A 25,998-nucleotide genomic window follows, 5' to 3' on the forward strand; every position below is an offset into this window, starting at 1 on the left:
TCTCTCATAAAATCTCTTCATCACCGATTGGGACATACATAAAAGAGAAATTCAAAATTACTTTTTTTATCATCTCTCAACAAAAGTATTGGCACAGGGAATATTTAACAGATGTCTCAATATTTCATCAACGTCTGGTTCAAACAATAATCATGGGTTGATTCCTCGAGAAATTTGAGTTTTGTCTCATAGATCTCAGGACTACAGCATTCAATGATTAATAAAAATGACATCATTTGCATGTCTATTTATCTAAAACTTCTCTTGTGGGCATCATTGATACAAGCTGACTTGGATATAACAATGGAATAATAACCTCCAACTATTTTGTTGATGTCAAAAAATAAAAGCCTTTGCATATTTTCAATTCATTTTGATATGCTTCCGTTTTAAGATTTTAACCTCTATAAACAACTTCTTAGAAATAAACCCTTCTACCATGTCTTTAAAACATGTGCCTTTTAAATGAAGCCAATGAACGTTGTAAGAGAATCATTCTTTTGCCCCTTGGTATTGCAACCTACTCTTCGTGTTTCTAGTCTTGAACTATCAATCATACACGACAGCATTGGAAAAAAAATCACATTAAATACCTAAGTTGTTAAAAATTCAGAGTGCTACAATCATACACGATAGCATTGGAAAAAAAATTACATTAAATACCTAAGTTGCCAGTTCAGGTTTGGGATTGGGTACATGTTCTAAGTTTGGGTTTGCAATACAGCAGCTACTTTTTTCCCTAGGCATATAAAACTACTCATAACTGCTAAAGACAAAGTATTCATACTTACTTCTCATAAAAAACAAATTACTCATAATTCATCAATTCAATCTCAATTATCAATAAAAAATAAAATTACTATCAATAATCTTCATATCACTCTTCATCAAGAGCATCAAAGTCAACATTTAGTTTGTGTGAACTAGCTGAAGTGCCACTTCAGCTAACCATGTCATATGTAGATTCTACCTCATCTAAAGCTAGCACAGAAGTTGTGCAACAAAAGCATTTATGTTGGTACATTCAATGGTTACATCCCAATTCCTCATTGCTCTCTCACTGTAATTAGGTTTCTTATGTGACAAGAGACGCAAGTTGGAATGCACATAGACCACCTCCTCAACTTTTTTGCAGCCACTAGGTGCACTTACTAAGTAAATAAAGGAGTATGTACTCCAATTCTACTTAGCTGAAGAAAAACTCAAAACCTAATGAAATTAAATACAAACTCAAAACAACATTTCAATTATAAACATAATATAAGGCTGCCAAAGAAAAGCAAGGAAATTAAAAATGAAATATGTATAATTGAGATAGAATTTTTATTGCAAGATGTTGCAAGTAAATAGGACCTTGGCCATGGCTATAGCATCATTCATGATTGTCTTTCTTGTACCTATCTTGAACACCACGAACATCATGATTCCTAGAAGATATATGGCCAAACTCACCCAAGATAACACTTTGTACATCTATATCTGGGAATATTCTTCTAAATGCAGCCTTGTACCCTCCAACGAACTCTTGATTTCTACATGGTGCCACCCTCCTTGGAAAGGAAACTATCTTTGTGTTGTAATATTTTGGGGGTAGAGCAAATTCAAGGGCATACAAGGGTGTGCTTTGTTGCAAATGTGATGTTGATGGTTGTCACTAATGATTGTCATTGATGTCAACATATTGGAGTTGGTAATCCGGAAGATGTGTTCCCAGAATCTTTGGTGCTCTGGAAGATGTACTACAGTTGATATTCAATGTTGATTGTTTGTGATGATGGTGATCCGGATTTCTCTGTTTACCGGATATGGTTCAGGTCGATTGTATTCATGAGTATCTTGGTTCCATTCTTATTTTTGCTATGTTGGGTAGTGTTTTTTGGGTCCGGATTAAGTTTGGAATTCAAGGATGAGTAATGGCATTTGTGTAGCGTGAGTCATGTTTTGGGACCGGTATTTGTGATGGATGTATCGTGTTGATCTAACCGTTAATGTGTGTTGTGGTATGGTCTACTTCTCATTCCTTCCCACCACCGGAATGTTTACAGTTGACCTATTTTAAATCTCTGTCTTGGCCAACTTAGAAGATTATGTTTCACAGTATAAATAAGTGGATGATCTGAATGTATTACATATGGAAGATATGCAAGACTAAAAAGGAAAAATCTGATTGATGATATGTGAAGCATGTTGTTGCTGAGAAGGCACCGGAAGCAGTTCCGGTATTGCAGATTGTGTTACAATGGTGGACTCTCTTTTTCTTTCTTATTCCTTCAGCAGTGAGTTTCTTCTGGCCAATGAGCCACCCTTTGTAAAAATCACCTTAACCGGTGTTATATATTGAGAACTAACATTCTCTATGGTTTTTCCACGTCATATCTGGTGTTCATTGTGTGATCTATTTTGTGTATGTGCTTTCATGTTATATCTACATTAGTTAATTATGTTGGTTATTCCGAATGTGTGAAAGAATTGAAGAAAAAGATTTAAGTTGTCAACTGTCGTGTCCCCTCCTTGATCGTTATATATATCCTAATAAAATAATTATTATTAATTAATATAGTAACTACCAACAAATTATTTATTATTATTTTTTAAATTAATGATATTATGAACATAATTTACAATCTGTAATATCCCTACACTGATATTTTTATAAACGTCAATATTATTTCTTTTCCTTAACAGATGCATTAATAAAATAATAAATGGTAGATAAATTATTATAAATTATGAATGGATTACTAATGTTAATATACATAAAGCAATATTAAAATTAGTACCATCTAAATATATATGAATAACATAATATTGTTATTTAAAATTATTTAACATAATAACATTTTTTATTACCATTTAGTAACATTCATTTAACATAATATAATGCTAGATTACTATTAGCATTACGGAATGCAAAACCCGCGGTCAGGGTGAATGGAGACATCCCTTGACCAAGAGGAGGCTCTCATCCGTAAGACACATCCCTCAGCATGCCACGGGGGATATATTGGACAGTAAAGTACAAAACGGGAGGGGGGAGATAGTTATCGGGAATTATAAGAAAGGAAATAAGGTCGCAGGCTGGTCATGAAGTGGCAGTGCTGAGCAATTAACTTATAAGAATACCTTCACCCTTCTATTCACTGCTGACTGTAGACAGCAGTAATAATTCTGTACTGTTATTTCTTTTAAATTCTTTATATGACGATTATAATAGTAATGATATAAATATATATATATATATATAGGAAGAATAGTAGAATCTGGAATGAATACAATTTTACATAAATGAATAACAGATAAACATAAAAGGAACTGTGTGAATATACGTATATACTAAGTCACAAGGTTCGAGTTCGAGTTCGAGTTCGGCAGCTATGGAGTTCGGATGAAGTTCGGCAAGGGCAAAAAGTTCGGAAAAAAAAATCGGCATCAAATTCGCCTTATATAATTTTTTTTTAAAATTAGTAATATATCCAACAAATTATCCATATACTCAAAGTTAAGATTGCAGAATAGATTCAAAATCATTATAGAAAGATGCAAAATTCTTAATATAAAGTTATAAACCATAGGAAACATGTGATATCATGATTGTCAAGTTTTTTTTAATCAAAAAGATACAATCAAACGTCGAGACTTTAGAACTTCAAAAAAGCTACAAGCCTACAAGTCATCAAGACTGCGAAGATGTTTTTAGTCAAAAAGGTATAATCAAAATTCAAGACTATAGAGCTTCAAAAAAGCTCCAGGTCGTCAAGAGCACATGGCTGAGTTGCTGCTGTAGCATCATCATCATCAGTATCACTGCCCAATTCATCATCCACAAAGTCATCCTCAGGCTCATCTGCAACTCCAGTTACCATGCCTTCTGAAATTTGTTGTTGTGAAGAAGATGTGGAGTCATTTGCTGATCTATTCATGAACAATTTTAAATTGCTCCGAATGTAGACAAGATCTCCCAACTTTCCGGACAGCAACTTGTTCCTCTTTTTGGAATGGATGTGGTCAAAGCAACTCCAGTTCCTCTCACAAGCTGATGAACTGGCTCCCTGACTCAATATTCGAATGGCAAAGCGTTGTAGTTCAGGATTTTGTGCTCCATAGCTCATCCACCATCTATAGCCAGGTACCTCATCTCGTGTCATATCATCTCGGGCTGCTTCTATTCCAAACAACCCTTCTGCTCTCTTGTATTTCCAACTTTGGTCTCTAATTAGACCTGCAATTGTTCTATCTTGTTCAAACCTGCTAATGGCTTCATAAAACCCTGGCATGATTTCAGGATCAGATTGTCTATCAATATGAAATAACTTAGGCTCCAAATAGCATGCTGCTGCATGCAAAGGTGTGTGCATCATCTTCCATCTGGAATCAACTGTCTCCCAAATCTCCATGTACTCTGCTTCTACATTATTTAGTGCTCGCTGAATAGATTCCTTACAACGGTCCATGCTTTCATAAAGCATGCCAAGGCAAGGAGTGTCACCATCCACCATACGAAGAACATCAACAATTGGTCCACATATATTCAAAACTTTTGCTCCACTCTCCCAAAAGTTGCTGCTCAAAATGATTTGCTCTATGTTCTTCCCCTTAGCACTTTTAGAAAGTGCTGAACTTTCCCACTCATTGGAACAAACAACCAATCTCAAAGCTGCTTTCTCTTCAATCACTCTTTTCAAAGTGATATAAAATGAAGCAAACCTTGTGTCACAAGGCCTCAACAACTCCCTAGATGCATGTTGCCTGTATAGACTCAATGTGAGACGGTGGTTTCTAATGAAATTTGCCACTGCTCTTCCTCTATGGATTGCTTCATGTATCCATGGGAATTTTGCCAAGTCATGAAGTAGCAAATCTAGACAATGGGCTGCACATGGGCTCCAATATATCTGTGGGTACTTCTCTACAATCAGCTTCCCAGCACCCACACAATTCGCTGCACTATCAGTAACCACCTGAACCACATTTTCCACCCCTACTTCAACAATGGCTTCATCTAGTATCTGAAAAATATATTCTGAAGTTTTCTTCTGGTTCATGGTGTCAATCACTTTCAAGAAGACAACACCTTCAGGGCAAGCTACTAAAACATTAATCAATGGCCTTTGACATATATCTGACCATCCATCACTCAATATGGTGCAACCTGTTACTTTCCAAGAAGCTTTGACCTCAGCTAACTTTTCTGTCACTCTATCTTTTGACCTCTCTAAAAGAGTTGTTCTAAAAGCCTCTGAAGTTGGAGGTGTGTACCCTTTGCCAAACTCTGCAACTTTCTGAATTGCATTACGGAAATGAGGATTTCTTGCCACGTTGAATGGAATGGCACTTGTATAAAACAAATCAGCCAATGCATCATCCACTTGTTGTTTCTCTACCGGTTTCCAAAAGCTTTTCAGTGTTCCACTTTCTCCTGATGCACCTGTGGCCTTAGGTAAACTAGAAGAGGCATTGGGTAAACTGGAAGAGGAAGAGATAGATGTGAACCTGGACACATCCTCTTGAATTCTTTGTTTTTTTTGTGTCGTCTTGAGCATTCCTACAATCGAAGAGGACTGTTCTCTTTCTAAACCAGCTCTCATTTGTGCAGTCATTTTTGGACATGCACTAACACCTCCTCCTTTACCCCCACTGATTCCAAGTAAGTGGTCTCTTGCCCTTGTTAAACTTCCTTTGAAAGGTTTCTTACATTCCTTACAAAAGAGCTCATTACCATCACGTGTCACATATTTCCATACTAGAGAATCTGATTTTTTAGGAGGCATTTTGTTACAATCTGTAATGTTTCAAAAGAAAAACAATATTTAGTATTTAAATTATTTACATTCTATTTAAAAAACATCAAAACTAAATATATGAAATTTTTACTTTTGACTCTAAAAAGGAAAAGTAATATTAAATTATATTTCAATAAGCATAAAACAAAAATATATCAATTTTTATTATAAAATCTGAATATATCTTCTAAAACATGTTTTATCTTTTTATGTAAAACATAAAACATAAAATATAAAACATATAAAATATAAAAACATCTATTTAAAATATAAATTAGAAAACATAAAATTTATCTAAAATACAAATATTATTATAAAATATAAAATTTATCTTAATATCTAATAAAACATAAAAATATAAAAACATTTATATAAAAGATTGGAGAATATCTTAATATCTAAGAAATATAAAATATAAAAACATTTAAATATAAATATAAAATCTTAATATAAATATAAAATATCTTAATATAAATATAAAACATCTTAATTTCTTTATATAAATATAAAATATAAAAACATTTAAATATAAATAAATAATAATCTATATAAATATAAAATATTAATAATATCTAATAAATTATTATAAAATATAAAAAAAAGGTGGGAAGAAACAATGGCGTACCTGAACACGCAGGCCCGAATGGAGATCCCGCAGCCCGCAGCCCGAATGGAGATCACGCAGCTCGAATGGAGATCACGCAGCCCGAACACACAAGCGCCCGAGTGGAGATCACGGCGCGAACACACGCAGGGTGCAAACTGCAAACACATAGGCGCCAACAACAGGTGCGAACACGGCACGCATAGGCACAAACACGCAGGGTCAGGCACGAACACGGCACGCACAGGCACGAACACGCGACGCACAGGCACAACGCGAGCAGAAAAACAAAGAAAAACCCTATTCCGCGCGGCGCGATAATATTTATTAAAAAAAAATGACGTAAACCCTAAAAAGCGCCCACAAAAAAATGTTTCGAAAAACGGGACGAACTTTAGGCGTATTTTTACGATTTTTTGGCAGCGTTTATGGGTTCGCCGAATTTCGAACTCCAAGCCAGAAGTTCGGCGAACTCTGTGACTTAGCGTATATATAAGGGATAAATAGACAGAATTAAAAGGATTCGCAATAACATTGATTCAATAATTATAATTGAATAAGGTATCTAATACACAACTGAACAGTCAACTATAAGAATCTAGATCATAAGAATAAAGTGTTAATTAATAAATTCTTGTAATAGAAACTTCTTGAAACTAACCTAATCTTCAATTTGTTCAGTATTTCTCCACATCCCCAAGGGAGATGGGAGCTACCAGGGAGGGGCGGAGTAAATCCATCCAATAGGATGCCCCAAGGGTGAAAGACTCCTCCTGAAATCTGGGCTGCATGCCCCAAGGGTGAATGGACTGAGTTCAGAAATCTGGGCTAACTTGAGAGTTGGTTTCAAACGCCCTAGACAGCCAAACCCTCTTCTGGGAAAAGGGACGAAACACTTGGAAATTAGGGGAATGATTTTAAGAAGTTGTATCACAAGGTGTTGTTAACTATGCTTATTTAAGATAGTAATATAGTTGTTGCTTTGATAATTGATAGAGCATAAATAGGGGACATTACATCAACTGATTCACGCCCCTTCTCAGTTGCCCAGATATTTAACATGCTCATCTTGTTCCAATGGCCATGAAAGATTCTTTGCACTCATTTGAAAAATTCTTTTGTGGGGTCATTCGCCATGCATTCTATTATGTCTTTATTTTTTCAATCATGGAGTTAATGCCTTCATAAATTTCATCCAAGCAAGGTCAATCCATATCAACATACCCAATCACAGTCATGATGGCCTTGGTGAAAAACATATTTCACACAATCCCACCATTCATCATCCAAGTTATGATCAATGCTTTGACATTTTGGTCTCTCTTTGTATTTGATTGCCTTCACACACTATAAAAAAATGTTGATGATCATTGCACTCAATAGATCTCACACCTTCACAAGTCATCTCAAAACAATTGTGTGAAGCAAATCAAGTCTAAGCAACCTAACAAGGTGTAAATAAATAAAATAAATTTTAAAAAATAAATAACATATTGATATAATTAATATTATTACATTAAAATATTAAATTGATTTCAGCAAACTCCAACTTGGAGGCCCTAAAGATGGCTTGTGGCATATGATGAGTTGTCACAAACATTTGAATCTCCTAAATCTAAAAGTAGATTTCTTTGACCCACTCAATCTTTATGCCAATCTTCTAGATCGCCAAGTTGAGGGAGTGGCTGGCACATAAATATGCTCATATGTACACCTACACTATTTATTGAGTTGCCCTATAATTTTGAGCCTTGTTTGTTATGACTCAAACAATGTTTTTTGGACCACCATCTGAATGGATTCTACGATTTACCCCTCACAAACAATTGCCTTCAAAAACATCACCCCTTTTAGACACACCATAATGATATCAACTAGTGGCCTACTTTTGCAATCCTTCGGTCCATCATAAACTATAGACACTCTTATTTCAAACCATATATCCCTGATTCCTGCAATGCTGCCTCTACAAAGTTTTTTCCCTCGACAATAAGGTGGTGCACACCTTTTCAATAGGTGCATTAGCAATTGTCATCATCATTACTCACCCAATATGGTGTTTTAACAACTTTGAAAGGAAGCCCATTGCCATAAATGCGACAAGCAGTGCACTAACCTACAACCTCCCTCAACTCATGTTGGAAGGGCTTTTCCAAATGGCCTCTTTTACGAAAAACAAAGAGGGTATCATCTTCTTGGAAAATAAGTGGTAAATTGAAAGAATGTGGGCCAACTCATACTATAGGTTCACTTGGAGGCTTGTGCAATCCTTTCTTGGGTAGAGGATGTAATTTTTCTTTTGCTCCATCACTTACAATGTCAACATATTTTTTTTTATATATATGCCATAATTTGGCCATTGGCAACCCTTTTTTATTCGGCCCTGGACAAGCACTTATTCCCAAATCAATCATAGCACATAGTTGAGTATTGACTCAACTATAGGAGTTCTTGCACTCATTGCCACAATGACTACTGTTGGTGGTGGAAATAAGTCACACCCAGACCGACGATGGACTGGTCCAAGAGGGGCCAGTAGCTTAGTGGTAGAGCACTCCAACAACGTATGGAAGGTCCTAGGTTCGAGTCCTAGCTGATCCATGTCTTAACATGGTATCGGAGCCAGGTTGGTAGAGAAATAATAAACGAGAGACAACTTTTTTCAGACTTGAATTCAGAAGCAAAGGAAAGCAATCATGGTGAACAGTGTTAGAGTGGAGGATAGACTTGAAGGCGCATCCAACTTTGTCTCATGGAGAATTCGAATAACAGCAATTCTTCAAGAACTCGAATTCGATGCATATATTGAAGAAGACACAAAGATGCCTGAAGACGAGCCAGAGAAAACAACCTGGAAAAGACTCAACAACAAGGCTAAGAAAATCATAATTGACATTGTTAAAGATCACATTCTTCCAACCATCTCAAAACTAACTACAACTTATGATATGTTCAAAACCATCTCAAACTCATATGAAATAAATAATGCAAGCAGATTGCTCACCTTAAAACAGCAATTAATGCATATTTACATGAACAAAGGAGAATCGATTACATCTTATTTCATGAGGATTTCAGAGTTGAAAGACCAATTATCAACTATTGGAAATAATGTAGATGATCTGGAGCTATCTCTAATAGCACTTAAGGGATTACCATCCAGTTGGGAATCCTTCATTCAAGGCATTAGTGCTCATCCGACACTACCAAAGTTCGATCAACTCAAGAATGATTGCACTCAAGAAGAATCTCGGCTAATCACAAGAGGATTGGGTCCAAACAAAGAGGGAGAAATTCAAGCACTACATGCTAACACAAGCAACAAAGGGAAGAAAAGGAAGTTCAAACGGAAGAGAGGAAATAACCACAAAAGCAGAGTGTCATGTCCCCTCTTTGATTGTTATATATATATATATATATATATATATATATCCTAAATGAAACAATTATTATTATTAAATAATATAATGATTACAAACAAATTATTATTTCAAATTTATTTATTTATTTATTACATATTATTTAATTAATATTTATTTCTAACAATATCCTTGAATAAAAATAAATTAATATTATATTATAAACATAATTTAAATATTATAAATTATAAGCCATAGCTTTATATAAGTTATCCATCTCAAGAGTCTAATAATAAGAAGTAACCCGATAATAATAATCACATAAACTACTAAAGGCACCATGTAATAAGGAAATATGAGAGTACGATAAAGAAGAAATTTAATGGAACAATTAAAGATAAATAGACAGGAGACTTAGAAAAGCCATAAGATGTGTTAAGTCCGATTCATGAAAGGATATGTGCAATTCATACTGTGCTGGAAGATTGTATTCTTACTTGGAATGGTTTTTTATCGTTACTACTGCGGACTGCAAGACAATAGCGCAGACTCCAATATAGGGGGCATTCCACAAGTTATTGATCAACGATTAATGACTGATCATGTAAAACCAATAAGGAATATATAAGTAATCAACAATCACTAATTATTTGGAGGATTCATATCAAGAAAGGAGGAGGAATCGAGGAAGGTTTTAAGCAATCCCATATCGGTGCTAAGTGTCAATGATGCCAAAGATATCAAAGAACAGCAACGATTAGGAATACAAGTACGATTTGTATAAGAAACAATTGTCATGGAAAGATGCGATTAAGCAAGAATGATTAATCCTTAAAAAAAGGGTGCGATCAAAGGATAGAAGGGAAGGGTGCATCCATTCTATTCCTAAGGTATTTAAGACGAATGATGTCATTTCCAAATAATATAACGGGTCTTTTATCTCATTTTTGTATCGATGATTGGATTGCTCAGTCATGTATACAGTTATCATTCTGAAACCTTTTATCTCTTATTCATACCCTTCATTAGATCCATTTAAAAAGCAACGGCCCCTTGGCATAATACAGTTGCATTCATATAAGGTTATACATATTATCAAGATAATCTTAGTCTTATCTATGTATATAGGCTTAATCATCTAGCAAATATCCAACTGTCATCAAAGTTAGTAGTGATATTGTCATCAAATATATAATATAACATAGATTGTCATTCTTAGTGCTAAGTAAGTCTTTGAAGAAAGAAGTCTCCTGCCATTGATTTTGCAAGTTAATTGTTCCTATTTCCTAAGGGTTAAATTGAGGGGACATTACAAGTGTGATCTTAAGAAAGATTAATTAATCCTTGACAAAGATGTGTCTACTCCCAAAAGATGCAACCATTTGATACCAAGATACTTAATGAGGATCGACTTCTATCGAAAGGGGATAAAAAAGGAGGGAAGAAGGAAGATGGAAGGACTGCGAACTTCAACTGTGGACTGCGAACTGCAACTGCAGGCTGCGGACTGCGAACAGGTAAGCGGTACTTATTGGCCACAGAGGTATATATGTGTGTGGACATGTGTGCCACACACACACATATACATTAATGAATATGATGTCATACATAATATTATACCAATTCCTTTAACAGAGTTATCGTAGGATAATGATATTATCTCATGTGTATGTATGGAGATAGGTATGTATGCAGAATATTTATATATAGGATCAGTAATAGGAATTAAGGAATATGTAAATGTAGGCATAAATTATGGATTGAAAAATGATAATGAATTGTAGACTGTTATATGAATAATGTGGCTATATGATGGAGGCTATTGGGAGGAAATTCCCTTAGCCTAATTCAGGGATTATGATAATCCCTGGTAGGCAGTATATACTGAGTATCTATATGCATATATGTTATGGCTTGGGTGACAAAAGCTCATCCAAGAAGAGACGGATCTGGTCGGTCCTCTCTGGTAGACTTGGATGATGAGATGCATCATCCAAGGCAAGGAATTGATCATATATGGTGGTCTTCCTTGGTAGGCTTGGATGTAAGATGTTACATCCAAGACAGGAATTGAATCATCCCTCGATTTCTTGGTATGGCTTGGAACCAAGATGGGTTCCAAGAAGGCGAGCTTCACAGCCGCCTAAGGACATGTCCCAGTACTGCACTCGTATCCTTTCTATTAAATAGAATTGAGATTAGTTTTAATTAAATAATTGAAGTTTAATTGCAAATTAGATTAGTTACATATATATTTGTTGCATTCTAACAGTCTGTTTTGCAGGACAGTGATCTCTAACTAGTAGGGACATTACACAGAGACTTCTCCAAGATTCAATGCTACAAGTGTGATAAATTTGGACACACTCACAGATTCTGTCCAGAAAGGAAGAAAGCTCAAGCAACCATAGCTGAAGTTAAGGAAGTAGAGAATCCTCTATTTTTCCTAGCTTTATCAAGTGAACTAAACTCAAACAAACATATGTGGATAATCGACAGTGGAGCCTCTCAACACATAACCGGATTTAGAGATCAATTTGAAACCTTTGAAGGCCACTCAACTGAAGAAGTTAGAATAGGAGACAATTCTACCTATCCAGTGAAAGGAATTGGGACCTGCTCAATTCAATTAAGAATAGGGGTTACACTACAATTGAAAGATGTTCTTTTTGTACCAGGTATCAAAAGGAACTTAGTCTCTATTTCAGGACTAGCTGATCAAGGATATCGTGTCACCTTACATGAAGATAAAGTTCTACTCTGGCCTAAAAATTCTAAAATAAAGAATGCTATTCCTATAGGATCTAGAGATGGTAGTTTATACAAATTATGTATTATTCAAAAACAAGCACTAAATCATGAAGTATCAAACTCTAATGAAATTTGGCATAGAAGATTAGGACATCTTCGATTTAGTGCCCTACCTTCTATAGGAAAGATTACCACAGGATTACCAAACCTAAAATCTAATCATATTGGAACTTGTAAAGGATTTGCTCTAGGGAAGAACTCAAAAAGGTCCTTTCCCTCAAGTGAACACAAATCAAAAGTTGTAATAGAACTTGTCCACACTGATTTGTGTGGTCCAATGTCATTACCATCACTAGGGGGTTTCTTGTATTACGTGATATTTGTTGATGACTACTCTAGGAAAACTTGGATCTATTTCATAAAACTCAAGGAATCAAATGAAGTGCTATCAAAATTCAAAGAATTTAAAGCCTTAGTGGAAAATCAAACTGGAAAGAAAATAAAGACTCTAAGATTAGATAATGGGGGTGAATACATCTCTGAAAATTTTAAAGAATTTTGCATTTTTGTTGGGATTAAGAGGGAGTGTACTGTACCTTATAATCCTCAACAGAATGGAGTCGCAGAAAGAAAAAACAGAACCATCATCGAAGCCGCTAAAGGCATGATGCATGATCAAAATCTACATATCTCATTTTGGGCTGAAGCCTCAAATACAGCTGTGTATATTCAAAACAGATGCCCTCATTCAATCCTAGAGAATATAACACCTGAAGAAGCCTTTACAGGAAATAAACCAAATTTAAGCCATCTAAGAATCTTTGGTTGCCACATGTATATTCACGTTCCTAAAGAAAAGAGAACCAAGTTAGAACCCTCCGGGAAGAAAGGTATATTTGTTGGCTACAGTGAAACCACTAAAGGATATAGAGTCCATATTCCAGGGCGAAGATCTATTGAAATCAGTAGAGATGTCAAATTTGAAGAAGATGTTGCTTATAAACTCTCCCTAAGTACAGAAGATGATCAAACCACAGAATCAGATGAAAATCTTACTGTTGAGAATCAGAGGGAGAATAGCATAGAAAATCATGAACTTCAATCACCTAATTTCGAGATTGCTGAAAATCCTAACAACAAGAAAAGACCACTATGGTCAAGAAAGATGATTGAAGAAAATAATGTGGAACCTGATGAAATCTTCAAAGAGAATAAGAAAACAAGAAGTCAATCATGCTATGTTGCACTCATGGCCGAACTTACAAAATCTGAACCATCAAATGTTTAAGAAGCCTTAGCATGTCAAGCTTGGAAAGATGCAATGATTGAGGAATACCAATCTATATTAAAGAATGATGTCTAGGATATTGTATCTAGACCAAAAGATAAATCAGTTGTCTCATCAAAGTGGTTATTCAAAATCAAATATGCACCAGATGGTAGTATTGAAAAACACAAAGCTAGATTCGTTGCCAGCGGTTTCTCTCAAAAGGCTGGAATTGATTACGAAGAGACATTTGCTCCAGTTGCCCGATATACTTTTGTGAGAACAATCATTGCCATTGCAGCTTCCAAAAAGTGGAAAATACACCAAATGGATGTAAAGAACGCTTTTTTGAATGCTATTATTGAAGAAGAAGTATACATAGAACAACCTGAAGGCTTTGCTACACAGGATAGAAACCTTTGTGTGTAGACTAAAAAAAGCTCTCTACGGCCTTAAGCAAGCTCCCAGGGCATGGTATGGAAGGATAGATAGTTATCGCTCCAAACTAGGATATTCCAAAAATGAAGCAGATTCTAACATATACTTCAAAATATTGGATGGTGACATGTTAATACTTGTTCTCTATGTTGATGACTTGTTGATAACAGGAGAAGATCACCTCATTGCAAAATGCAAACAAGATATTGTGGTTGAATTCGATATGAAAGATCTAGGTCTGCTGCACTATTTTCTGGGCCTAGAAGTATGGCAAAAAGAGAACTATATTTTCCTAAATAAAGGAAAATACACCACTGATATCCTGACCAGATTTGGTATGACAGATTGTAAACCTCTCTCCATTCCAATGGAAACAAATCTTCATAAGCTCAAAAGTGAAGCAGCAGACTCAGAATCTACAAATCCTACATACTATAGACAAATCATTGGATCTCTTATGTACCTAGTAAACACTCGCCCTAATATTTGTTATGCCAATGTGTTAAGCCACTTCATGTGCAAACCCAAGAAGATTCACCTAATTGCAGCTAAGCATATTCTGAGATACTTGCGTGGCACTATTGGACTTGGCCTGAAGTATAAAAATGTTGAGATACAACTCCAAGGGTATTCTGATTCCGACTGGGCAAGCAGTTCCATTGATCGTAAAAGTACAATAGGTTGTTGTTTTAGTCTTGGATCAGCTATGATATCCTGGTTTAGCAAAAACAGTCAGCACTTGCTCAGACTTCCACTGAAGCCGAATATATGGCTGCCTCCATGGGAGCTCGTGAGGCAGTGTGGTTAAGGAAATTACTACTTGGACTATTTGGGAAACCACTAGATCCCACAGTGATTCACTGCGATAATCAAAGCTGCATCAAACTTTCTGTAAATCCAGTCTTTCATAATCGATCCAAGCATATAGAGATCCCATACCATTACATAAGAGACATGGTAGATAGAGATGTTATCAAATTGACCTACATCAGCACTGAAGAGCAAAGTGCCAACATATTCACCAAACCTCTTGCAAAATTGAAAGTGGAATACCTTAGAGGTAAACTTGGTATGACTAAACTATAGTGAAAATTTCTAATATTAATATTGTTCACATGTGATTTGATATATTCATGAATATCTTGGATGCAATGTTGCATGTATGTGTTGTGTCATGAAAGGTGACGATCTTTCATGTAAGTGAAAGATCACTATCGTAAGGTGACGACTTTAACAATAGCTGATCTATTATCAAGACTCGCTACATTAAGTTGATGTCCCGAAATGTGTCGGAAGTCTTGATACCAAATTCCTATGATGAGTTACTGAGATGTTATCATTAAATGGTTGTTCCGAAATATGTCGGAAATTATGATAACAACAATATCATGATTGACTACATTAATTTGCTGTCCCGAACTGTGTCGGATATCATGATACTAAATTTGTTTCACCTATGATAATGACATGTTATAATTGTCACTAGAATCAAGGTAGTAATCTGATAAGACTTCAAATAGCTGTTGTCCCAAAGTGTTGGATATCAGATAATCTATATCTCTCTGAGATATGAAATATTTCATTAGTAAATATTCCTGAGTGAATGATCATGACAAATAAATATGTATATCTAGAAGGTTGTTCCTTAAAACTCAATTGTGAAATTCAATCCTCTTTTGCTAAGAGGGAGTGTTAAGTGTATAGCTTCCATCGGATTGAATAAATCAATATATATATATAAACTCCAAACTCCAGGAGTCCAGCAAGAAAGGTTATGAAATATTCAAATTCACATTTGTAAACCAACCAAACTCAACACAAACTCCTCTTCTAAAGAAAAATGTGTACACTTATTATTAGTTGTACGAATGCTTGACAGTAATTTTTCAGGTAATGATTTGTAAAGAAACTCTCCTTCAAAGAGAGTGAATTCATGGTAAAAGGAAGCAAGAAAAAGAACTCTAGACTAATACAGATGCAAAAGCATATGGATTTCAAAGAATCAATGTTGTTCAATTAATCGAGGAGACAAAGCTCCTTTAAATAGAGTTACAAAGATGATGTTTCTAAAAGAAACAAACATTAACTAGAGGCAAAATTAGAAACAACTTAAATGACCATTAATAACACAAAGAGAAAGATATTATTCTAATATAGACAAACAATGAAAAACATGAACTTATTTTCTAGTAACAAAATATTGCTTTTTAGGAAGTAAAAGCAAATATCCTTTAAGGGAATCAGTGTCAATGTAAACTAGCATGTAATAAAAATCACAAATTGAACTATCAATATCTATTACAGCCATAGATTATAAAACTACCCAAAAAATCATCAAATTCGCCAGTACTAGCGAGAATTAGATGGCAGAGTCACCCACGATTTCACTTGGTGACTGTTGTCATTTTATGACACCCTTGGTCCATCAGTGAGAACCAATCAGAGATATGTTCTATGGACCAACGTTGCCTCAGTTGATCAAAGAGAAAACAATGGAATCATAAAGTGTGAAGTGTTGTCCTGTCAGAAGGAAGTTCCTAAGTCCTCTTCCCCGGAACTCCGGAACCCCGAAATTCCCAAGCTCCTAAGTCTTTTCTTCCCTGAAACTCCGGAACCCCGAAGTTCCCAGGTTTCTAAGTCCTCTTCCCTAGAACTCTGGGACCCCGAAGTTCCCAAGTTCCTAAGTCTTCCCTTCTCCGGAACTCCGGAACCCGAAGTTCCCAAATTCCTAAGTCCTCTTCCCCGTAACTCCGGAACCCCGAGGTTCCCAAGTTCCTAAGTCTTCCCTTTCCTGGAACTCCGGAACCCCGAAGTTCCCAAGTTCCTAAGTCCTCTTCTCCGGTACTCCGGAACCCCGAAGTTCCCAAGTTCCTAAGTCTTCCCTTCCCTGGAACTCCGGAACCCCGAAGTTCCTAAGTCCTCTTTTCCCAAACTCCGGAACCCCAAAGTTCCCAAGTTCCTAAGTCCTCTTCCTCGGAACTCCGGAACTCCGAAGTTCCCAAGTTCCTAAGTCTTCCCTTGCCCAGAATTCAGAAACCCCGAAGTTCCCAAGTTCCTAAGTCCTCTTCCTCGGAACTCTGGAACCCCGAAGTTCCCAAGTCTTCCCTTCCCTAGAACTCCAGAACCCCGAAGTTCCTAAGTCTTCTGACTTCCTACGACTTGCAACACTTCTGGATGGCGTGATCAACACTCAAAGCTCTTAATGCTCCAACAACTCTTGCGACTTGTACACTTTCTTTCACGGAGCTTTAGGGGCGCATTTAATGATTTTTGCAGGATTTCTATCAAGTGGAGTACAAGGCCATGCTTTTTTATGGTTACATGTTGACCTTCATGTCATGCTTGCATGCTCTAACTTTGGAATGTGAGGCAATCCACCTTCTGGAAGTCCCTTTCTTCTTGGGATTGCGTTGTCAGGGTATGGTCAGGTTGCTTGCATGTACACAATGTCAGGTGCATGCACTTCCCTGTGTTCCCTGACTGACATTTCCCTACACACACAAAGGTCAAGGCTTCTCTTCCTTGACCAATGGTCTCTCCTCTGCGACAAGTTTTCTATATAAAGGTTGTTAAGCCTCATTGTAAAGGGTTCTCTCCCTGTTGGCTCGAGCTTTTCTATGCTCTTTCACTTCTCTTGAAGACTTGTATTTATGTTGCATTTCTGCAGCTGTAAGTTTGGCCATTGGCCTTATAATAAACTGAAATCATCATTCTTGCCTTACTTTAACTTTTGTATGTTGTGTGTGTGTTCTTACCTTCATTGTAAGTGTATATTTGTGGCTTTCTTTCACATATATGTTGTGTTAACATGTTTCTGAGTGTGACTTGTGGGAAACCTTCTCCCCTCTTGACATTCAGCAAGCTCTAACCTCCATACATGCATTGAGGTCATTCATGCAACTGAAGTTTGTGCATCTCCTGGGTATTTCAGTTGATTCTTTGTGCCATTTCGAGTGGGGAGAGAAACATCTCTTATCTTGGTGCATCACCTCCTTTCATTTCAAGCATTTCTCTCTTCCCTTTTCCTCTGCAAGCTGTTAGGATAGGTTTAGAAGTAAGATTTGGAGTGTTGAGTTGGTTGAACACCTGCACTTGGAGTGAGAAGGAAGTCGGCCTCCTCCGGAGATTCAACCCCTTGCGCAAGGTCCCACACTTCGGGGTTGTTTCCATGTTTCACAAGGTTGTTGAGTTGATAGCTCAGCAAGGGTGCAAGCTTTTGTGACAACAGTGAATTTTTCATAGAAACCCAATCAGTTTTTGTGAGTAAACTCACAAAAATAGCAAGTCCAAGAAAAAAAATTGCAGCCAAAAAAGCATCACATCTTTTTCAGAATTTCTTACTTCATCAAATTGACAACATTCCATGTATTTGGAATTGTTTTTGCATAATCTTGGACTGATTTGACAACTAACAAGTTTTTTTTGGCAGTATTTTCATGTTATGCAACATTGTAACCTAACAATATACCTGCTGTAATTTTAATTTTCAGATTTTTGTTTTATTTTTCCCCCTCACTCTAGTGCTCTGTTATTTATTTTTATTTTATTTTCCCTATTATTTAGTGGCTAGTTAGCTAAGAGGGATAACATTTTATGATATTTAAAAAATTTCTTTATGCTAGAGTTTCAAATTTGGTTTTCTTTTATTAAAACATGCATCTGCAAACCACGACCCTGTCTTGAAACATGGAACCCTAGAAGGAGAAAGAGAACAAGTGGTGTGTCATTATTGTCAGAACAAGACCAAAGGCATCAACTACTTCAAATATCATCTTGCATGGATCCCTCTAAGAGATGTTCCACTTTGTTGTCAAGTAGAGAGCTCATGTAATAAGTGAGGTTATGGCTCTCCTTTATTCATATGTGGAGAGGCAGCAGAATACGTGGTAGCATGTGGTGGCCACTGGCCACTATTATGTGTTTTGTATCTTGATGCCTTTCTGGCCACTATGACCATTGATGTGTAATTGTATATTTATTTCATTTTTATATGTATGAAATTGTGAATAAATGAAAAACAAATTAGTAAGTAATTATCAGTTATCACTTATGAGTTCTCTACAATCAGTTACATGATTTATCATGATCTATTCTGTATGATTTGTAAGACTTGTGTAAAAATATGTGTTTTGTTTTTTATATTTAGAAAATTTGCCAAGTTTTGGGGGGTTTTGCAGGGTTGCCAAGTCCAAGTCAATTTTGTGTCTGCCGGTTTTACAGAGTCACAAATTCTTAAACTATGATTACAATTATAGCAGAACACCAGTTAGAGGCAGCTATTCTGTCTAAAAGTGACCTGCACCTTTGAATGTGATTGTGTAGAAGCATCAACACAAAGATTACAAAATAGATCACCCACATTCTAAACCTATTCAATGGGAGGAACAAAAGGAACAATGGAGAAAGTAACTGGTGCACAAGAGTAAGCTACTCAACAGGACAAATAAAAGGAATAAATCAGAAAGTAACACACATAAAAGAGTAATTGCTAAGCCTTAGCCATCGGGAAGTCTGTTAAATAGCCTGCAGTTTTTTATCAATGACTCCTAAGCCTGAACCATGGGTATGTGTGTTAAATAGCTTGTGATGAATTATCTTATCAAGGAATTTTATGGCAACCACTTATTTCCAAATGTAATATGAGGGCAAGAAGCCCAAAGACTATATTCATCTGTCCTCTGGGAACTAATTTTCTGCTATTTAATGATAAATATGAAACTATGTCCATCTTGGTCAAAATCATATGAGTGTTAAAAAAGACCAGTATTGTCCATACTGTAATCACTCCAAAAGCCATGATCACCATTCCATACATGCACAAACTGGAACACATAGACGGAACAGCCATAAGATGCTTCTAGGACAACATTAAAAAATTGTTATTCATACCATTTGCCCAAGAACCCACACAGACACAGCCGTTGCTCCATCTTGCCATCCTCCTGCTTGAAAATTCAGCGAGTTAGTTGATATTAAAAAATTATTAAATAGCAAGCGTTTAGTGCTTTCACTGTGCTTTTATTTGTATTCTGTGTCATTCACTTCCCACTTTACTGCTAGGGTCCTCTCAGCATTTCAAGGAGAATATATTACGTGTTATTTACAGAAAATGGACAAACAGCAGATCTAATTGAATATTACTATAATCTCCATAACGAAACTACATGTGCCCATACACACACAGAAAACACATTCAAAATTTTGCAAACATAATCACAAAATGTTATAATAAAATTATTATCCAAGCAAGAAAGCAACTAAAAAAATTTGAACTTTTATAAACATTTTACATTAAGTATGACCCTGTATGGCTCAAAAGAAAACAAAGAAAGGATGAGGGATGCAAAAGACAACAAAATGAAAATAAAACATAAAGGGAAATGGATTGGGACTGATGGTGAGAGGTGTCATGAAAGATGTATGCAAATTAGAGGGAAAATGGAGGTGATAACATGAAGATAACATCCATCAAGAAGATGGGCAGTCTTTGTCTCCAACTGGCACAAAAGTACTAGACTTAGACAACGAAATGGATGTTGAGGAAGGTAAATTTCAAGAAGGAATAATTTCCGCTCTTCGGGATATCATGTGTGAAAAGGGCAATCAGGAAATGGAAGGCATTGAGCAGCCCACTGTTCCTAATTGGTTGAAGGAGAGATTGAAAGAAAAGACACAAGAAATAGAAGTTCAAGAACAAGATGATATGGCAGATTTCTTGGCCAGATTAGAGCAAACTGCAGTAGAGAAGCCAGCCAAAAGGTTTTCCACCATCCAGAGAGATGAAACGGGATGCAAAACAGTGCAGATTGCCATACCAAAAGTAGATAAGGCAAAAAGAGATATTGCTTCTTATGAATATGAAATCACTACATTCAATTTGGGACCAACTACCAAGAAGCAGGAAGTTGAATATTGGGACAATTCAGTTGCTTCCATGAAGGCAAGACTGGATAAGGAAGTAGAAAAGAAGAACGAGTATAAGAGAGAAGTTGAGCACATGAGAGATTACATTCAGCATTTGACTACTAAGCACTTGATCAAGCAAATCCAGAAGCTCTTTCACTCTTGAATTTGCAAGAAGCTGCTGAAAATACTGAGGAAGAAAAGATAACAGCCAGAGAGACTATAAGGCATGGATGGAAAGCATAAGTAAGGAAGCAGCCACATTTGCGGGAAGGTTAGCATTGGCATATGGACAAACTTCCTCTCTACTCTCCAGAATTGCAAACATGGCAAAAGCAAGGACTTATCTTCAGGACATTCAAGATTGAAAGGAATGTCACAGCAAGAATTAGTTGATAGAAGTATAATTGAAGCAAGAGCGGCATATGATTTCAGCAGTTGGCACTGGACATTGATTACACGCACTGAAGTCTTGGAAAAAGTGAAGGCAGATGCTGACAGAGTAGAGAAGCAGATAAAAGGAATTCAAGACAAGGTTTACCTTGTAGTTATAGAGGTACTTGAGAAAGAAACTATCCGAGAAAAGGATATGAAGTCAAAAAATCTAAAAGCCAAGACACAGAAAATCTCTTTCACTGAACCAATCTTGAGGCAGAATTTGTCTAAGGCATCGAACCTCCTATCCATCAAAGATGCTCTCCAAAAACAGGAATTGGATTGGGAAATCACTTTTGCTGTATGTGCAGATGATTTGGAAGGATTAGAATTCAGAGTCAATATGCTGCCACATGTCACGATGGAAGAGGTTGCTCAAATTGTGACCAAATTCATTGAATTTTCTGCTTCTCAACAGGAGAAGGGGGTGCAATCCTAAAAAATAGTACCTCGTGCCACTTGTCTCACATGCACTAGATATTGATTTTATTTTGGGAGACTCTAATTAGGGTTAGGTTGTCTTGATCTTGACCGTTGATCTTAGATTGATCTCCTCCATTCATTTGTTTTCAAAAACTCTATATAAACTCATTCTCTCATTTCATTTCAGTGTGGAGAGATTTATGAAATTGTTGCGTAGTGCTACTTGGATAATAAAAAGTTCAATATCAGTATTGTTTTGAAGTCTTATTTGTTATCAAGTGGTTGCATGGTTGCATATTTTCTTCAACACTTAGAATAGATTTGCTTTAAGTAATTTGTTTTGAAGTTGTTAGATGAATGAATGATTGATAGTTTAGATTGGTGAAATTTTGCTCATACTTTTGTTGGATGGATGATTTTCATTCAATGTGTAAAGTTAGCCTGAGCATTTAATGTGAATGCTTAACTTCTACTTTGAGTAATATTGTTCAATTGTTGGTATTATTCATAAGTGTGAAAATCTTAAGCACAATCCTAGAAGATTGCACCCGCTTTGCGTAGTTGTCCAAGTGTGGCGAAACAAAGTGTCGTTACCAGTTTCACCCAGTCTTTACCGTCTCTTGAGTTCATAGGAATAGCTTAGAAGTAATTAGAATTCCTAAACCCTTATTCTTTTTATCTTTTTTTTTTAAATCCCAAATCAGAAAATCCAAAAACAAAGAGCAATTATTGATAAATTCACCTAAGTCTAGCTTATGGATGATATCAATTGTTAAGCGTAAGTCCCCCTAGTATTTCAGCACACACTACCCAAGAAGCTATCCACATAAAGTCGCTCATTCGCACATATAAACCTTGGAGTCGCCTTGTGGTCTTTCTCGCAATCTTGGCACAAGTAGTGATTTTGTTCAGGAGAGGATAGAATATCCTTGGATATTTTGTCCTAATGTTCAGTATATGATAAGACGTACACCAGCACTACCATCGCAAGTTACTAGTAGGATTTTTTGATTGGGAGTGGATCCCACAGTAATTTACTATGACAATTAAAGTTGTGTCAAACTCTCAAAGAATCCAATGTTTTATGATAGATTCACTGCATTCGAGAAAAGGTTCAAAAGAAAGCAATTAAGATCCAAGAGATCTTCACCAATCAGCAGTCAGATGATTTTCTAACCATGGATTGGTGTACAATTCGTTCCTTGCTACGAGGGAGTGTTGATTTTTCAAGCTTGGGTAGGAACTTCTACATAGGTTTAATGTGAAAGTGGAGGGAAAAGTCCAAGTGGTTCGTGTTAGTCTATTTTGCATTTCGCTTTTAAGGATTAAATGGAAAGTCTTTTATTTATCTAAATAAGTCTAATAAATTGTAAATATGAGTTAGTGATTTAGACTTATCTTCCATCTCACCCTTATAGTGATAAGGAGGCTTTTTGTAAGTAATGCTGATTTTTTGGGAGATTAAATTTTTAGTTAAATATAATAAAGATAGGAGCACGATAGAAGTTTGATATACAGATTGTGTTTCAAAGGAATGAAAGTTTTTCAAAAGTTTATGTAACAACATAGTTCAAGTTGTTGATTTCTGTGCAATTCTGAGTTGTATCAGTTGTCGAGGTTTCCTTGTGAGTTATTCTAAGGAATGTAAAACAGATTTCAAAGTGTAAGCATGTGAGTATGCTTCTGCTTTTGAAGTTTTCATTATTGTCTAATTTATGCAATATTTTTTAACACTAGGACATGATCACTAAAACTTGTTTTAGAAAACAAGTTTTAGGCTGCCCCAAATCGAAAGGTAATGTTTTTCCCTTTATTTGGCTTGAAATAAAAATAACAATATCTTTTCTGTTTTCCCTAATTTTATGAATATTCCAGCATTTAAAGAAAAAAATTCCTAGATAATTTTTCCTAGTCAATCATGATGTCAAGAAATGCTACTATAACCAAAATAAATTTGTGTTGTCTAAATTCCTTTTATATGCTTGTCATGCATTATTTAAGTTTATTTTACAAATTTATATATTTTTTAATATGACAAATTTTGACAAGTACCAGGACCAAACCAAAATTTAGCCTCACCCAATTTTTGCTGGATTTTAAATTTTTTAAATATGCCTAAAATCCTTTGAGCTGCACCATTTAGACCTCTTTTTAATCTCCATTCAAGAAGTCACTCTTAACATTCATCTAATATACCTTCTAACCAAATCGGGCTCTTTCCGGAGAACAACAAAAACGAGACCATCTTTGTCATAGAAGAAAAAGCATACTTATAGTCAACTCAAGATTGTCTCTGATATGCTAGTGGTGCACAAGAAATATCACCTAGAGGCTGACCCACTGCTAATTGTGGAGTAAAAGCTCATGTTCATGTCATTCAGAGGCATTCAATCAAACCTTAACCTCTCATGGGCTGCACTGCATGCTTAACCCCAAATGGTAACTTTCATTTAGCTTGCATACGGCGCATGCCTTCCTTCACTACTCTTTAAAGAGAAAAAGTCAGTAAAACTGCTCTGAGACTTTTGTCAAACTTGTATGACAACAAACCTGAAAACATCAAGTACAACCTACAAACATACCTTAAACACTTATCAAATGCTTCAGTCTAAAAAACACAGACCTACTGATTTGTAAATTACAAGAAGTTTGCACACACAATTTCACCTCTAAGACAATTGGCAAACAGTAGGATCAACTCACAGAAATCTAGGAGAATAATAGGCGAAGAAGAGAGAATATTACAGAGAGAATATTACTAACTTTTTTAGTTCAAAGTACTCATAACCTTCAGAACAAATGACCAATAATAAATTCCCTACACTGCATTCATCTGTCAGACAATTGAGTATTTTTCTTTAATATTAGTGCTCATGTGCATAAATAGATGTCAAACCATGATGATTTCCACTCAGAACTTCTGGGTTCTCATCCAGACAATTGGACACATGATGCATTCATCTAAGAACTCCAAGGCAAGGTCATCCTTCACTAAGTAATCAAAATAGTTTGAAACAAATTAGAACAAACCCATTTCAGAACATGCAATTAGATATGCACCCACCTGCAGCACTTTCCTTGAGTAAAGCCTCATCAGTTTTTCGGAAACCTGAAATTTCACAAAGCATTGAAAGGTCTTTTTAGGTAAAAGAAAAATGTTGAAACTAAGAGTGTAAATATTTATGGGGAAAAAGTAAAAGTAATCCAAAATTTTAAGAAAGAACAAGAAAAACACTTTCAAGTAAAATCTAAATGCTTAATTAGGCTTGAGTGCTGTGATATTTAAATGAAATTTGTTTGAAAAAACAATATGAATAACTACTTGTGATTTTACATTATTCCATTTTGTCACTCAACAAGAATGCATTACAACTTATGACATTACATATTATTTTATTTAATCATTCAGCAGTATTGTACAAAATGTGAAAAGAAAACATAAAAGGCTAACTGTACAAGAAATGGTTGGAATGTGAACAATGCATCATATCCTTTGTTTTAAATTTCACATAATATGCATGCTTACTCTGCTTCCCTCATATTACTTATAGAAGAATATTTTAACCAAATTTGAACAAAGTTGGTTCAAACAGCAAAGGTGAATAAAAAAAATATTTGTTTCCCAAGCGGTTAAAAAGACAAAAGAAACAGAAACAATAAATCACAACTCAAACGCTACTAATGCTGGTATTTTGATCTTAAAAAAATACATGTATTTAAATTGACTACTTTTTGGTTGGTTCATTGTTGTTCTGTATTTATTTGCTTTTGTGCTTCCCCTTTGTGAGGCCTTTCTAGGTTTCTCTTGAGTCCCATTGACCTACTTTTGGTCATCTGTGCTCATTAATATAATTTCTTTCTTTCAAACACAAAGGAACCAAGATTGGCCATGTACCAACATGAGGAGTTTATTGTCTATGCTTAATGATTGACAATCAAATTGTTGACTATTACTTTGTTACACTATTGTCATTCCAGTACTCTCAGACTATGTATGCTTATTCTCCTTCTCCCAACTAGTCAGCTTTCTTAGACTAT

The 25,998-nt window shown here is 35.7% G+C and overlaps 1 protein-coding gene across 8 annotated transcripts in view; it reads right to left on the bottom strand.

Annotated features, from left to right (window-relative positions):
• LOC131051056 (probable protein phosphatase 2C 8) overlaps nucleotides 1-25,998 on the bottom strand; it is a 187,917-nt gene that overhangs the window by 87,340 nt on the left and 74,579 nt on the right. For all 8 annotated transcript variants that reach the window (XR_009107071.2, XR_009107069.2, XR_009107068.2 and 5 more), the window contains 2 exons: nucleotides 25,025-25,069; nucleotides 20,089-20,141 (listed from right to left, as the gene is read on the bottom strand). Coding sequence is in view for 5 of the 8 variants with exons in the window: in XM_057985405.2 (XP_057841388.2) it covers nucleotides 20,089-20,141; nucleotides 25,025-25,069 (98 nt within the window). In the remaining 3 variants the exon portion in view is untranslated. The remainder of the gene's footprint in view (nucleotides 1-20,088; nucleotides 20,142-25,024; nucleotides 25,070-25,998) is intronic.

Source organism: Cryptomeria japonica, chromosome 6, assembly GCF_030272615.1.
Source record: "Cryptomeria japonica chromosome 6, Sugi_1.0, whole genome shotgun sequence".
NCBI lineage: Eukaryota > Viridiplantae > Streptophyta > Pinopsida > Cupressales > Cupressaceae > Cryptomeria > Cryptomeria japonica.